At 39.4% G+C, this 16,101-nt stretch overlaps 1 protein-coding gene across 2 annotated transcripts; it reads left to right on the top strand.

The window, feature by feature from the left end:
• The first annotated feature begins 1,711 nt into the window (after positions 1 to 1,711).
• Positions 1,712 to 10,761, top strand: LOC118432318 (cytochrome P450 2U1-like). 2 transcript variants are annotated; one of them, XM_035843863.1, is made up of 7 exons: positions 1,712 to 1,916; positions 2,894 to 3,086; positions 3,499 to 3,727; positions 4,117 to 4,525; positions 4,787 to 4,984; positions 9,721 to 9,847; positions 10,201 to 10,761. In XM_035843863.1, the coding sequence occupies exons 2-7, from the start codon at positions 2,912 to 2,914 to the stop codon at positions 10,380 to 10,382; spliced, it is 1,320 nt and encodes a 439-aa protein (XP_035699756.1). In that variant the 5' UTR covers positions 1,712 to 1,916; positions 2,894 to 2,911; the 3' UTR covers positions 10,383 to 10,761. The 2 variants fall into 2 exon arrangements, with proteins under 2 accessions (XP_035699756.1, XP_035699754.1); XM_035843861.1 differs by having other exon boundaries at positions 1,714 to 1,939.
• The last annotated feature ends 5,340 nt before the right edge of the window (positions 10,762 to 16,101 follow it).

Genomic DNA, 16,101 nt, shown 5'->3' with positions numbered 1-16,101 from the left:
AGCAGCCTTTTACAGAACTCCCGGTTTCGATATCTTAAGTTATGTACATGTGTCCTGATATTTTGTGTGTTAGATAGCGCTTTGGCCAGAGACTAAGTGGTGTAGGTTTTGACCTCCTTGCGGATTTTTCGGAACTGCAGGTGTCAGGTTACTTTCAAACTTTGAAAAAGAATTACTAAAAACAATAGCTGAGATCGTCATTAATTTTAGTATATAGATAGTTTTGATTCATATAATCAGATAATAATTATGCAAGCCAGAATCTAATTTATATTATCAATGGGGAAATCTCACAGACCTGAGAAAAAATGCCCTTGACGTATTTTGCTATTGCCAATATTGCAGACTTTTAAAAATAGTTTTATGAGTTTAATAAAGATAACTCTGGTAGAGACACAATGACTGAGGAGTTTGGTATTCTTGGAACCTACGATGATGAAGTTGAAAATGATTAACTCAACACACGTACACATACACTAATTATCTATGTAATTCAGAGGACAGAAGCAAATATGAGTCCTGTACACTTCTTGACATCTTTAATTAGAATTGTCATATAATATTCTTACCTTCAGAACCTTTACAGTTAAATTATTAACAGTAACGATCTTCTGCCTTCAGGCCAATTAGTTTAATATAGTTTTTCAGGAATATTTGAAAAAAAAGTACGACATAAATTTCCATTTGCTTTGCAAGATTTATCCCTATTCAGATTGAGCTTTTCTATCCTGCGCTAAATTTCATGTCGCATAACAACAGAACGGATTACGCTAGAGCCACCGATTTCTGTTTGAGTCTTGCTCAAATTTAGTTGGCAAAAATTTGAAAAGTTTGGATAAATTTGCATATTAGGTTTGCCATGACAACGGTTTGTTCACAGGCATTTTTTTACGAAAATCGCTAATTTTAGTTCTAACAATTTATTTTTCATGTTTATATGCTATATTACTGCTATATTCCTACATGGATAAATTCTTATCATATCTGGATTAATTTTCGTCATTGCATATGGATGAATTATGCTAATTTCATGGCGAAATTTGCCAAAATCCAAGATGGCCGACACTGACCAGATGAAGACTAATTATCTTATTATCCCTACTTAACTTCCTGTTATTTTGTCATTAAAAACATTTAAATGAACATATTTTAGTCTATTTCCATTGTCTTTTGCGATTATTTGCTGAAAAAAATGTATTTCTGACAATTCAATGGGGCCAACTAGTATTTCAGATATGCATGAAGTCATTTTGACGTAATTGATGTTGAAATTGACAAAAAAGTCGTAATAAACATTATAATTCTGTTATCTGCACTTGATGTTACATTTTTGTTACATACGTTAAAGTTTTCTGGAAAAATCCTTTTTCTGCCAATATATTCAACATCATGACGTCATAATTACACCATATTACGTCATGACAGCGTCAAATTTCTTTCTATTTTTAGGTATCATGTCTATATCATTGAAAAAAAAGGTGGCCAATTGTTAGGTCGATTTAGAGTTACAGGAGTCAGAATAGGTGGGCCTCAAACCATCCCTTCCCTCATGGGATGGCCAAAAAAGCACGGTCCGAATAGCATGGTTGAAAATTTTGCTTTTTTGCTAACGGCCAAAAAGTTATGCGTGCTAGGACCTCCTCAGTATAATCAAATTTACATGGCCCAATCACGACGTTATATAGAAGGGCCTATTCTAACGTCCCTGGCCTAATGTAAACAAACACCCGCTAGGATGTTGACCCTGACCTTTACGGATTTCAAGATGGCTGCCACGCAGTTTATTGCGTCTTTAGTTGGCGAGAATTTGATCTTACAGACGGCTCTGGTCCTCTTACTGGTGTTCTTGGTGACGTCATGGTTCTTCAGCAGACCTAAGAACCTTCCACCTGGCCCAAGAGGATTACCTTTTGTCGGTAATATCTTGTCTCTGGCGATGGTGAGCAAAATTAACATACAGTAACGTTAGTGAGGTAAACAGTCCCCTCACAGTGCAAAAATTAAGGATGTGGGTGCCTTTGGCACTCGGTGTCCACTGCTGACGACACCCACTGGATCTTCAGTCCCGAAGTTACGCCAGCACTAGGTGTCTAGCGGTGAAGCGAAGCGATTACAGCACTGAAAAAGTCCGAACCAGCATAGGAAACCGAGTGCTGAGAGTACATTCCGCACTAGAAAACAAGTGACGACACATTTTCCGCACTAAAAAACAGTGACGACAAACATTTCTTACTGGAAACCGAGTGCTGCCGGCCCTCACAGTGCACAGGGACTTTGTTGGTCGGTCGAATAGCAGGGTAAAATGGGTCATGGGCGTGTTTGTCATCCGCAATGTATTGATCGTGAAGTTTTGACAATGCGTTTCTAGGTCTTGAATCAGTCGTATTTTAGTCGGAAAATGAAATGTTTCAGACTAATTCACGGCCATAATACAAAGGACGACGTCAAATCGCCTGATTTATCAATTAAATAGTCTGAATACCGTTGTTTCCTTTCTACGACTTAAAATGACTACCGTTGTTTTGACAATAAATTGCGGTCATTTTGAGCCATGAATGAGTTCAGTTTGATTCTTCTTGGTCTCGATCTTATACAATGTTTGCACGTATGTTATGCTGCATGAGAGGTAATTGATAATAGGTAGAGATAATTGATGCTGGTAGTAAAAAAAACCCTGCTATATCTAATATGACTCTCAACATTAGTCATTTGTAATCGACGTGAACGCTGAAAGGTATAGGACTAGATTTGTCTCAAGGAATATGGCAACATCGGGTCAGCTTTTATTTTTCTATTAGTGTGTTCGGTTCCTTTACTTGAAAAGCAGGACTGTTTCTTCTGATCTTTTAATATGTACACGTTAACAGTACACTCGCTATATCTTTACACTAAGGGCCACCGCTTTCTGACGATGACCGAATGGGCGAAGACGTACGGACCTGTCTACCGGATACAGCTCGGGAGGGAAACGGTGGTTGTGCTCTCCGGATATGACGTCATACAGGAGGCACTGGTGAAGAGAGGAGAAGATTTTTCCAACAGACCAGCTAACTCAATAGTCAAACTAATGTACCCAAAGATGCTAGGTAATGACCTGTACGCACTATCTCTGTTTGTGCTTTTTTCCACGTTAGAATTCATTTAACACCGATACGCCTGTTACAAATAAAACTGCGCATGCGCAACTGGATGCATTGTGGCTAATACACCGACAGCGAAGGCCCCCGAGACACAATCAGAAGACATATTGATATGTAATAAACCGTCGTGTAGAGAAGTACTGTTCACGGGTTAGGGTTTTTAATCTTTCAATCGTGTATAGGATAGTGGTCTTTAACCATTTGATGGCGACGTAGCTTTTGTTGGCTTTCTCTTAATGTCTCATCAAGTACTAGCATAGGGGATTTCCAAAAGTTTGTAAAGGGCTTTATGCATTAAAATTGATTGATGCTTTCATAGTTTGATTGGTTCGTTGGGTAATTGACTCATATCTTTCAGGTATTATCATGGCTCCTTTCGGCACTCCGTGGAAAGAGCACCGGAAATTTACTCTGGTGTCTCTGAGAGAGTTCGGCTTTGGAAAGAGGAGTTTGGAGGGAAAGATCTTCGAGGAGTCAGTCGCTCTACAAGCAGAAATCATAAAAATGGGGAACAAACCGTTCGACATTAGCCGCATGGTCCAGAATGCCGTCACTAACGTGATCTGCTCTATCGTGTTCGGATCCAGGTGAGCTTCAATAAAAACAGAACAAAACAGAACAAATAAATAGAGTTTGGCGACCTTTTACCTCAAAATAATATTCCGAGCTTCTGTAGATCTCATGCAAATGACTTGATTTGCATAATGTATGCATGGCGACGTTCATCATTGATTAGATTACACATGTCGCAAGTAAAAATTCTTATCATCTATTCATTATACATTATTGTAAGCTATTTTTGTGAACATTATATACATGGTTATCGCAAAAAATCTGATTTTTATCATAAATATAATGTCCTGAAATACGTTATTTCATAGGACTAATAAAGAAGTGCACTGGTCATTACTGACAGCCATACCTTTAACAATTTGTTGATACTATACTATGCATTATTTGTTTATCATCTTACTAGGTTCGAATACAACGACGACAAGTTCATACACTTGATGGAAAATCTTAACCGACTATTTGCCACCAACCTTTTAAGCCAACTGGCCATCTTTTTTCCCTTCTTACGACGTGTTCCAGGAATGGGACGTGGTCCACAAGATATACTAGACGCTGTGGGTACTATTCAAGCCTACATAAGAGAAGAAATTGACTCCCACAGGAAGACATTCGATTCCAATGATATCCGGGACCTTATCGACTCGTACGTTAGAGAAACCAAATCTCGCGAGAACGACGACGAGACCACATTCACTGAGGAGTACACACAATGGGTGATATTTGACTTGTTCATAGCCGGGGCAGAAACCACCTCCACTACTCTGTACTGGGCGTTTCTGTACATAATCCTTAACCCGGACATCCAAGAAAAGGTATAAAACAGTCCGCTCATCTTTGGAGATGATAATGAAAAAAGCTATGCATAATAACATTCATGTAAAATATGGCAGTTGGGTCCGCCATGTTTGGCCCGCCGAATTGAATTTTCATAAATATGCATTATTATATATTTTTTTTTCATATGAGCCTTTCTGGTGCAATGCAACATGAAAATTTGCGCTGGCCTCAAAATTCCAACCTCCGTCTGAATATGGTTAAAGAAAGTTTCAAATTTTCTTTCGCTAAACTTGCAGGTTCAAGAGGAGATCCACACCGTTCTCGGACACGACAAGCCACCGTCCACCGCCTACCGTGCCCAGATGCCGTACACTGAGGCCGTCCTGACCGAGGTGGCTCGCATCGGCAGCGTTGCGCCAACAAGCATCGTCCACGCCACGTCACGTGACACCAGTTTCCATGGTTACCTCATTCCAGAAGGCACTACGGTGATGGTAAGACAATACTAGATAGATAGATAGATAGATTGGTGTTTTTTATGGGGATATCGCAGTGTCAGAGTTATTTCCGCAATAAATCACATCCAATTTACAATTGATACAAATTATCTAGAAACAAAAAAAGTCACATACAAACTATAAGAAGCAATGCATAGTGCACCAAGAACGAGTTACTCAAGGAAATTTACACAGGTATATAAAAACTAGACTTCGATACTATTATCATATGTAAGTTAAAAACAGTGATTCCTCTGAAAGCAGGGTAGTGACATAGTACATAATAGCTGCCTCAAATATACCTCTCACCACTCTTAGAAGCGACCATTGAGCAATGAAGTGTCTCTCAAAAGTCATAGTAAGGAAACAAACTAGAAAGATCTTACTGTACGAAACATTGTGCGATATTTTGCATAATTTAGGTCATAACAGTGTACACACATCATATATTCCAATTATAAGAAAGTCACAGGTCCCAAAAAGTTGCTCCAAAGTCATTCAGAGATCAGGCCATACTTGTTTATCAGTTGGCAAATGTACGGTATTTTTGAGTTCCTATTCCTTTTGGTTCATGCTGCTGGGTAATCTGCCTTCTGTATCTGATGCTAGAAACAAATATAAACTAGAAAGGCCGACATTTGCTTGAGAGCAAATACAGCATATTTCAGCCATCTCCCTCCCCATGCAACAATAGACTATTTCAAAATCACCCATTTGAAAAATCACTTTTACTAATGGCGGTTTAACCCAAAAATGAATCTTACAAAATTCCCCCGTTCAACTTCAAGAATGGACTCCAGTGCACCCTATGTGAATTTGCACAATAGACCAGTCCAGAAATACTCCCACTGAAACCTTGGCCTTTTGAATAAGAAACCAAATCCAAAATTGAATTCAGCAAAAAAGGTCCCAGTGCATGAAAAGGTATAATAGACCAGTCTAAAAACACTTCCACTAAAAATTGAATTTTGAATCATCACCACCCGTCCAAACTGAATTTGAAAAAATCCCCCTTCCGTGTGCAAAAAATGGATTCTTCCATGTAAAGTAGAGCAGTCCAAAAATACATCCGCTAAAATAGGACTTTGACATAATCACTGAAGTCCCAAAAATGGATTTAAAAAAAAGCCAATAGATTTTTAAAAAATCCCCCCTCCATGCAAGAATGGACTCTTCCAGCACACCCATTTAAAATTGCAAATTAGACCAGTCCAAAATAACCCTGCTGAAAGACTTTGACAAACTAGAAGTCACCAAAGTCCAAAATATGAATTTAAAAAAATCCCCCCTCCGTGCGAGAATAGACTCTTCCAGCACACCTTCTGTAAAACTGCAAAATAGACCTGTCCAAAAATACACCCACTGAAAGACTTCACCAGTCCGAGGATGAATTTTAAAAAAAATGAACCCCTCCGTGTAAGAATGGACTCTTCCAGATAACACCGGACTCGCTGATTGGCTGTCACCCTCCCCCCCCCCTCTTTAGGATATAGATTCAGGCTAAGTGATTGGTTACCTATCTAATTAGATTAAATAGACATATATGCCAGAAGGTGCAATCTGCAGCTGGGGTCAACGACCTTAAGGTCATTGACCCCTGTGGCTATTGGAAAAAAAATCCCCAAATCTATCATTTTGACGTAGTCTATGACAAAAATTATACATGTGTCATTTGAATGAATATCTGGTGCACCATTTTACCAAAATTTAGGTCATTTGGTTTTAAAACCAGAGCACAAGAGCCAAAAGTGTACTTTTTGGTCATAAAATGGCCAAATAATCGTAAAATTAAGCATTTTGTTGTACTGTATGCCTCAACTGTTAATGAATCCATGTGCGCATATGTCTAGGGCACTCCTATACTAAATTTCAGGTCATCCGGTTCTAAAACCAAGGTACAGGAGCCAAAAGTGTCCTTTTTTGGTCAAAAAATGACCAAAAAATCGCAAAAATAAGCATTTCGTTATACTGTACACCAAAAGTGGTATTGAATTTGTATGGGGGAATTATCAAAGCACATCTGTGACAAATTTCAGCTCATTCGGTTATAATACCAGGGTACAGGGGGCCCAAATATACAGTTTTGGTCTTAAGATGACCAAAAAACCTTAATAAAATCATTTTAAAGGTAGATATGAAAAAAATGAAAAAAACGTCTGGGGATATTGACCCACTCTACCCTTGTGTCAAATTTCAAGTCAATCGGTTCAGGAACAACGGAGATACCGTGTTCCGAAGATTTGACAGGAGAAAGAAAGAAAGAAGAAAGAAAGAAACATTACGAATACAATATATTTCACCATACCTATGGTATGGCTGAAATATAATTAACTTTTAACCCTATCTAGACCGGGCTTTTTGGGATTCCTTAGGCGGGGGGGGGGGCTCTTTTTGCCTCACCCCTTCGTAATTTTAAAACAGTTTGGCTTACGATCATCAGATTGGGAATGATGTACTAGTTAAGTTAAATTTTCTGTAATTTTGGTATCATTATGACGTAATATGACGTAATTATGACGTAGTAATGTCATAGTTCCGGCTAAAATCGTCTAAATATGGAATTTCCGCTAAACTTTTAGGTATTCAACAAAAATATGAGTGTAAAAGTTACCTTCATGATGTCTAAGTCTGTTATTGCCAATGACGACGACACTGACGCCACAAAATGACGCCATTTATCCACATTTTGAATCGACAAGTTTGGATTTGATAAATTACTGTAAATGCAGAAACTTTTGCGGTGGTTTAATGTTCGCGGTTTTCTTGGGGGCTGCTTCACCGCGAATTCAAAACCACAGCGAACATGTTTCCATAACAGTTAGACACTGCAGTGCATGGTGCTACCGCGAAATTAAAACCACCACGAAAAGTCCATTTTCCCGCTACAGCGAAATTAAATATACTCGAACTTAAATGCATTTACAGTACGTTTTCTTTCTACACATAACCTCAAAACCCAAAAGAAGTGGACTAAAAAGTTTAAGTGATTGTGTTTTGTAAACCAATAAAAGATGTTGACGGAATTTAAGTAAAAATAAAATGTATTTATCGTTGATAATGATATAGCCTGATTAAATCTCGCTTATAGCAGCCCGCCAAACATCCGCCGGCCCACTATCAGCTTGATGGAGAATAGCCCTTAGTCAAGGGAACTGGGTTTTCCATATATGGATAATGTATGTAATTGCCGGGAGCCCACCAGAGCCTGGCTTTTGGTTGCTATGGACTGGGGTGGGTTGCTATGTGGTGATTGACAGCATCACACCTCTTATCCGTAGTTGATCTCTCTAATCTGTGCCATTTGTACTGATGGTGGGAACAGAGTTCTACTATTATAAAATGATGTCTTTTTTTAACAACTGCTACACCGAAGAACTAATGTGAAAATTACCCTTCAATACATAGAATAGCATTCATTTAGGTAGATGTGCCTGTGGCATAACTTTTGATGTGCCAATCATTATAGGAGGGACATATCATGGTTCTGAGAAGTTTGACCAAGGAGGTTGACAGGCTTCAACTGTCACAACAACATGGCGCATTTTTGTGAACCAACTGTTTTTCTGCAGTTCTCTGCCTATATAGATTTAAAAAAATGTACTTTATGCCAAGCATTCGTTGCTGGCCACATAAAATCTCACCACCAGGCAAAATAATAGTTCCAGGAAAGTCTGCGCTCCAAGATTCCTTCAAGTTTCTTGAAATCCCCACAACTGGCACAAGACGTTGTTTTCCTATTAAACACAAACATGCCTCTGCTCCCATGGGTCCTTCACACAGAGAACCACAGCCCAGCACAGACAATGGGAGAGGCAACTAGCCCGCCCACCGTCTGGGTGGTGGAGACATGCTAATATACTGGTTTCCACGGTAATGGGGGCTTGACCAAAATCCTGGCTTGCCATTGGTGTTGGTATTTTCTACAACAGTTCCCCCAGGTTATAGCTAGTGGAGCACAAACTCCGCGGGGAGGGGCCAGTTAGAGCCCTGGACAGCGGAGTTTGTGTTACACAGACTAATAATGGTATTGTCCACCCTGTTGGAGTTTGACCCATTACGTCATCAAATAAGCATAAATTATAACTATTTAATTAGAAATGTAACTTGAAATTACAGAGGGTGTTAATAATTTAGATAAACAAGTGTGGTCTAGGCATAAACTATGAAATCCCATAATTCAAAATGAAATTAATAAATTTGACACCCGTTGCCATAGCAACACAAAAGTTTCAAAAACTCATTTTTTTCGCAGAATTGTTGCAAATTTTAGAAAAATTCAAAAAGTTTCGTAGTTCTAACTCACGTCGTTCGATAGTTATACGACGACAAAGTTGGCGCAGGCACTATTAGATAGGGTTAAGCTATTTGGCCTGACTCGTCTTGATCCACCTTCTTTAAATCTTTGAGACTTTTGTTGTTGAGGGCAGTAAACACATTCTATCTCATATACACCGTTTAGTCTCTACGTCACGTATCGACCCTGCCCCTGTACCAGTCCCCCAATGCGTTACCGTTTAAGTCCTGCCCAATCAGGGAACTCAATGGATTTCACCAGCCAATCACGTTGTATTTAGACAGTAGGGGACGATACGATTGGCGGATGACAGCAGTCTTTCGCAGTGAAAATGATCGCAGGCTCGTACGCGTCAATGATTGATACACACAGGAGACAGGGACTTATATTAGGGGATAAGAAAATCATTATCTGTTCAAGTGTTGGTCTTGTTTTACAGCCCAACCTGTGGTCCGTCCACCATGACCCGGAACATTTCCCGAACCCCTTGAAGTTCGATCCCGGCCGCTTCTTGGACGCTCAGGGACAGTACCAGAGGGACGACCACGTCATGCCGTTTGGTATCGGTAAGATCTAATGCTTGGTCAGCCGCTTGTGAATTTTTTTCTACCACTGTGGTCCTAGCCAGCCAATGGCAATGCTTCCTTCGGTCATAGGTAAGCCTGGTTGGATAGTAACTTTCAAACAAAGGGGGGGGGGTGATTATATTTGCCAAAGGCAAGTTTTCGCTAACGCAACGAGAAAGATTGATCGTCGTTTTAAGTAGACAGATGGTCATCATAAGCATCATTACGAATGTTTGGGTCAGTAGAATATCAAACCACTTATTTGTGGCCACAATATTTGACCAGAAGGAGATGTCTACTTTAAATGTTCACTTCTCGTCTAAAAACGTATTTAACCCTTCAACAATTTTTAGGTCCGCGCATTTGCCTGGGGAAGCAGCTAGCAGAGATGGAGCTCTTCGTGTTCTTCACTTCTCTGCTGCAGCACTTCAGTTTCAAACTGCCAGAGGGCGCTGCCAAGCCTTCCTCCACCGGGATCAACGGTATCACCCATTCGCCCAAGAATTTTGAACTCGTAGCTGAGGCACTGGTTTAGGGTACCGCAACTAATTATTTATTTTACATTTTGCCGTGTTGAGTACAAGTGACAAAGATAAACATACAATTAAAAGTAGCATAGATCTAATCTATCGAAGAGTTTCGACTTCTTCTTGTTAATGGTGAAAATATACGACTATGTGTGTTTATCTACAATCTATGCTAAAGTGCACTTCGTCTTCTACAGTGTTTGAGATTAAAAAAAATGATAGATGCTTTGTTTTGGAGTGCGCTTGTGCCTTCCAGATTTAATTCGCAATTTTTGACGATGGTAGTTGTGTACCTTATACAATCATGTACTAGTCATTTTCAAATATCGGCCTTCATTGTAAGTGGCCTTGAGTGATCTGTGCGTTTTTTTTTGCAGTTGTGGTTTGGTTACTATTATGAATGTTGGTTATAAAGTTCTGAAAATAAATATTGTTGATACATTTTCATTCTGCTAATATTGCAGACTTTTATAAAGATTTTTTATGAGTATAATGAAAATGCTAATGAGAATGAAGCATTTACGGAGGAGTTTGATGGTCTTGAACCTATAATGATGAATCAGAAAATTATTTTCTACAATAGACACTCACTTACTATCTATGTGATTAAGAGGAAAGATGCAACAACCTACAAACAGACACACCCTTGGTACTAAACACTATCCACATTCAAACATACCTGTTCTTGATACTGAACACTATCAACAGAAAAACAGACTTTTCCTTGGTACTGAACACTATTCACACGCAAACATACATGTCCTTGACACTGAACACTATCAACACACAAACAGACCTCACATTGGTACTGAATGCTTCTTACACGCACACAGACATACCTGTCCTTGTTACTGAACACTATCAACACACAAACACACCAAGTCCCAGTCCTTGGTACTGAACACTCTCAACACACACGCAGACCTGTTCTTGGTACTGAACACCACTTACACACAAACACTAATGGCTTTGCTACTAGACACATCATTACTCTTTATTGTAAGCAATCTGATACAGGTTAAAATCCATGAAGGTGCATAATATGATGGGCGATTGCATTTCCTGCAAGCACTGCTAGGCTATGCTTTTGATCCATGGGATCAACGTTTTAGCGTATATACTTGCAGTACTTTTAAGGACTGCTAGGTGATGCTTACGATCAATCAAAAAGAGACATCTATCCTTGTAAATGATTGCGGTGTTCTAAACGATACATTTGATACATGGCCAAATAAAATGAACAAGCCATCAAGACAATAATCATTTCCATCCTTCCATTGCTTCTTTCTCGTTTGGTATTCACACATAGGTATTGTAAACTATAAAGCTATCAAGTTGTGAGAGATACGGGTAGCCAGAAAAATGTAAAGATTTTGCCTTCCAAATTCTGTTTGTAAAGTTGCAAAAACCCCAATACACGCCAGATTTCTGATAAAAGTCACCATATCATATTTTAACGACTATATATTACTTAAATTAGAAATAAAAACGCCAGATGCAGTGCCAGTGATAGGCGCTAGGCCAAGTTGAAAAATTACATTTTACCTGTCTTGCTGTCCCTAATACAGTGTTACTGGGTCATATGTCATTGTCTTAGGCACAGGCATATCGAGATATGTATAGCTATAGCTATCCGAGCTCACTTTGGTCAATACCATTTGTAAAGCAAACAGAGTGAAGTGTTTACTGATTTCATGACGTGATAACATGTCAAGTGACAGGTTATGATACAAAAAAGCTATGATGAGCTTCTGAATTTTGTATAAGAAGGTCAAGTGCAAAAATAAAAACGCATTCATCGGGTAGCGTCGTGTAACACTACACGAAAAAAATGGGTTTCCAGAAAATCCTTGTGCTGTATATTACGTGCTGTATTGCAGGTACATATTGTTTTTGTCTACCATGTCGTACTGTTCTTTTGTGGCTGTGAAATTTTGAAAAATTGTATGAAATTTTGATCGTTTAATTCTTATTGCATAAAATGATGAACTTGTAGCCGGCATCACTGTCCATGTACACACAGAACGTTGGCGGTTGGTTCGGGGCCCAAAGGTGTTGGCCTGTGAAATTGCAAAACACTTCCTTTTAATTTTCTGTAAAAATGTTTGAACTGTATTGAATCTTGGCTTTTGCAAGTAATGTTACGAATGTAAAAAAAGTCAATGTTTTTCATAATTAACCTTTTCTTAAGACGGGAAAAAATACGGCATGGTTTTCTGCTCTTGCCAATACTATGGCAATGATAACAAAGCTAAAATGATTTCGTCCTTATCTTAAATTGATTAGACAGAATACGTTTGAAAAGATATACATTTTTTCTCTTGCAAATACTTTTTAAGGAAAACAAAAACGAAATGCCTTCTAATCTCAATAAAGCACCAGAGATTGCAAATTGCTACAACACGATGATTTTTAACAGCCACAGTGAAGTGTATGGTTAATGGTTGTCGGAAAGATGGGAACTGAGTTAAATTCACAGTCAGATAAATTCACAACTTCCTCTGGAGGAAAAGGTGATTAAAAACATCAAAACTATTCAAACTGGATCCATCTTATTCCATATCTATACATTTGAGATCAAAAATATTACCTTGTACCGGTGACCAATCCATGTATAGGAAGGGGGAGACCGGTGCTTTGAGGCCGACCCAGTGGCTGACATTCGAATGTTGTTGGATGTGATTGCCGACAAAGCTTTGTATGGTGGTGTCCTTTATTAGAGCCAGATACTCTCCCATGGCGGCACATTCCTGCTCAGAGTCTTTCGGAGAGTTCGACAACTCATAACAAGATGACACGTACGATTCTGCAACGGTGAATTGAAAAATGAAATCATTTTCAGATCCTACACTATTATAATTGACCGGTATACCAACGTTTTCCTAACTTTTTGATTTCCCGTGTAATTGATATTGGTATTGTTATTGTTATTGGGTGGGCCGACTACTCAATCTTTGCAGCCAGGGGCTGAATTGCGAGGAGCTTACAATAGGCGGGGCTAAATCGCAATGGTCTGGAGCGAGCTGCCATTCGGCGCCACTCAGGTGACCTCAATACGACAGTAATTGCCCCAGGTGCGGCCAAGGTACTGTAGGTTTTGGACCACTCACACCGCACCATCGCGCGTGTGGCGGGTTCTTTAACGTGCATGGGGTATGGCTCTCCCCAGACACGGGACCTCCATTTAACGTCATATCCGTGGGACGGCCCTAGCCGAAGCTAGGTACTCATTTTCACCTGAGTAAAGTGAGGAAAGTCGTGTAAAGTGCCTTTCCCAAGGACACCAGATCGGTGACACGCAATTGGATTCGAAGCTGCAACCTCTCGGTCACGGGCCGAACACAATACCACTGTGCCACGTGGTCCCACAGGACCACAATGTACTTTGTAATGTATTAGAAAAAGCGTGAAACATTATCAAAACATATCAAACGTTCTTGCGCAACACAAAAGGTTCCTTTGAACGTTTTCTATCCACTGTGCATGCAACTGTTAAAATAATACTTTGAACACGACTTCTACACTTATGTACCCTTACGTCTATAACATATACTTTCCCCACATTACCCTTTAGTCTATAATATATACTTTCCCACCGTTGCCCACCAGTAGAGAACAAGTGTACTGATTCTTATTGAGTGAACAATAAAAGGACAAGGATAAAGTGTTACTCTACTCACGTTTCACAATGTATATTTAACTAGTTGACATTACTATCATTATCAGATTAGAACTACATGTATTTGCATTAGGCTGTCGCGTATGGATTTGCAAATAAAGAATATTAGTTTATAGATGATTTTTTCTCCATATATGCATCGTGATATTAAAAGAACGTAATGAAACGTACCAACATGTCTGCTCCAAGACTGCAAATCAGGAGACTGACCTTGTACAAATGCTGTGGAGCAATGTGATTCGTTGCAAAAGTAATATGAAGCATCGGTCATATTTTCTTATAGACCTAAGCTCGAACTTAACAAAGAAATGTACGAGTAAGATATCCTGGCACTACCCTATGCAATATACTTTGTATGCAATTAAAAATACGTTCTCTTCGTGAATAAATAATGGTTTTCTTATAATTAATCCCTTGTATCATTTGCCTCAAAAGAAGATTTGTCCCGCATGCAATAGAAGAGAATAAACATATAAAATGTGTGACATTAAATGGTTGTCCTGTGGATAGTACACATGGAGTACTTTATATGAAATCTCTCCATTTTGGTTGAATGAGAAAGAGAGAGGCTCAAGCGAACATCGATAAATCAACAAAACTCAATTCTTCCAAATAAACCACATGCTTATATATAGTTTAAAACATGACGACTAATCTATTAAGACCATGCAGACCATGCGTGTCACCGATCTTGTGTCCTTGGGAAAGGACATCAGACCTTTATGGTACGGTCAAAGATGGCTGCCACTGGGAATCTCTCTCCGAAAGGTTTTCATGATATCCACAAAATTACAGTTAATGTTCCTCATCCTTTGTAATTTTAGACTCAGTTGTTTGTAGCAGTACTTCGTTACTAGCGACGATCAACTATTTTTGTATTTTTCCTCACAGTTCCTCTGAAATATCCAAAAACTTTTCTGATCTTTCCCAGTGTCCATCTTGAATCGTCCATTTTTCTCGTCTGAGTGGCACGGCACAATAGGCCAGCACCCGTCGACTCGTTTGGTACTTTTTCGGTTCCCAGCTTTACTGAGGTTTGTACATTACTTCTGTTATTTTCTGAAATTTGCTGCAGGGAACTTTTCTGTGCCAAAGAGCGACCGATTGTGGGGAGGGGGCAGTGTTGAGTCGCGCCACTCATATGCAAATGATCTGTTTTGGTTTCTGCTTAGAATTTCTGTCTTATATTCAGATATGTATCTTAGCCACAGTAGTCTTTAGTGTTAAATGAGCTGTATGTAAGGCAACTAATGATATAAGTAGATTGTCCCGCTGAAGGGGCTTCGTTAATGTAATTAATACACAGATTGTAAATTATTTTAGCGCCGGGTCAGCGGCAGCTGTAGCTTTGTTTTGTGTGTACTTTGTTAGATTCAGCAGTGATCAATAATGTGCTATGCAGACTTTTCGAATGCTAAGATAAGAGGCAATCGTGGAGGGTTTGCTAGAAAGCAGAAGCACTGCAGAATCAAACCACTTGTAACGCATAGATCTGAAACACTTGTAAATGACAACCTCAACTGTAGCTACGCTAACACCAGAACCAGGGTTCTTCGTAAGATACCGTTAGTTTCGTCTATGCATACTAGGTCGACAAAACAGAACACAAGGTCTCTTCCTAGTATATTTCTGTCTAACGTTCGCTCGCTGTTAAGCAAAAAGTGTGAGTTAGAGGCCACTCTGGCCAGTCACTCTGTACAGATAGCTTGCGTCACTGAGTCATGGCTAACACCTCAGATACCGGATGACGTTGTATCGATCGAAGGGTACAGACTGTTTAGAAAGGATAGACATCATGGTAAGGGTGGGGGAGTGGTATCGTTTATTGAAGATGACATACCAGTTGTAAGACTTCATGACCTTGAAGATGACACACTTGAAGTTATGTGGTTACAAGTACGACCAAAATGGCTGCCTAGGACTGTCCCTGTTCTTTACCTTGGCGTTGTGTACCATCCACCATGCAACAACGACAAGACGGGGTCTACCAACATGTTACAGCACCTCATTAACTCTTGTGACAGTTTGTATCGAAAACAACCCCATGC

Source organism: Branchiostoma floridae, chromosome 15 (genome assembly GCF_000003815.2).
Source record: "Branchiostoma floridae strain S238N-H82 chromosome 15, Bfl_VNyyK, whole genome shotgun sequence".
NCBI lineage: Eukaryota > Metazoa > Chordata > Leptocardii > Amphioxiformes > Branchiostomatidae > Branchiostoma > Branchiostoma floridae.
The sequence above is the reverse complement of the archived record's forward strand: the minus strand, read 5'-3'. Positions and strand labels throughout refer to the sequence as shown.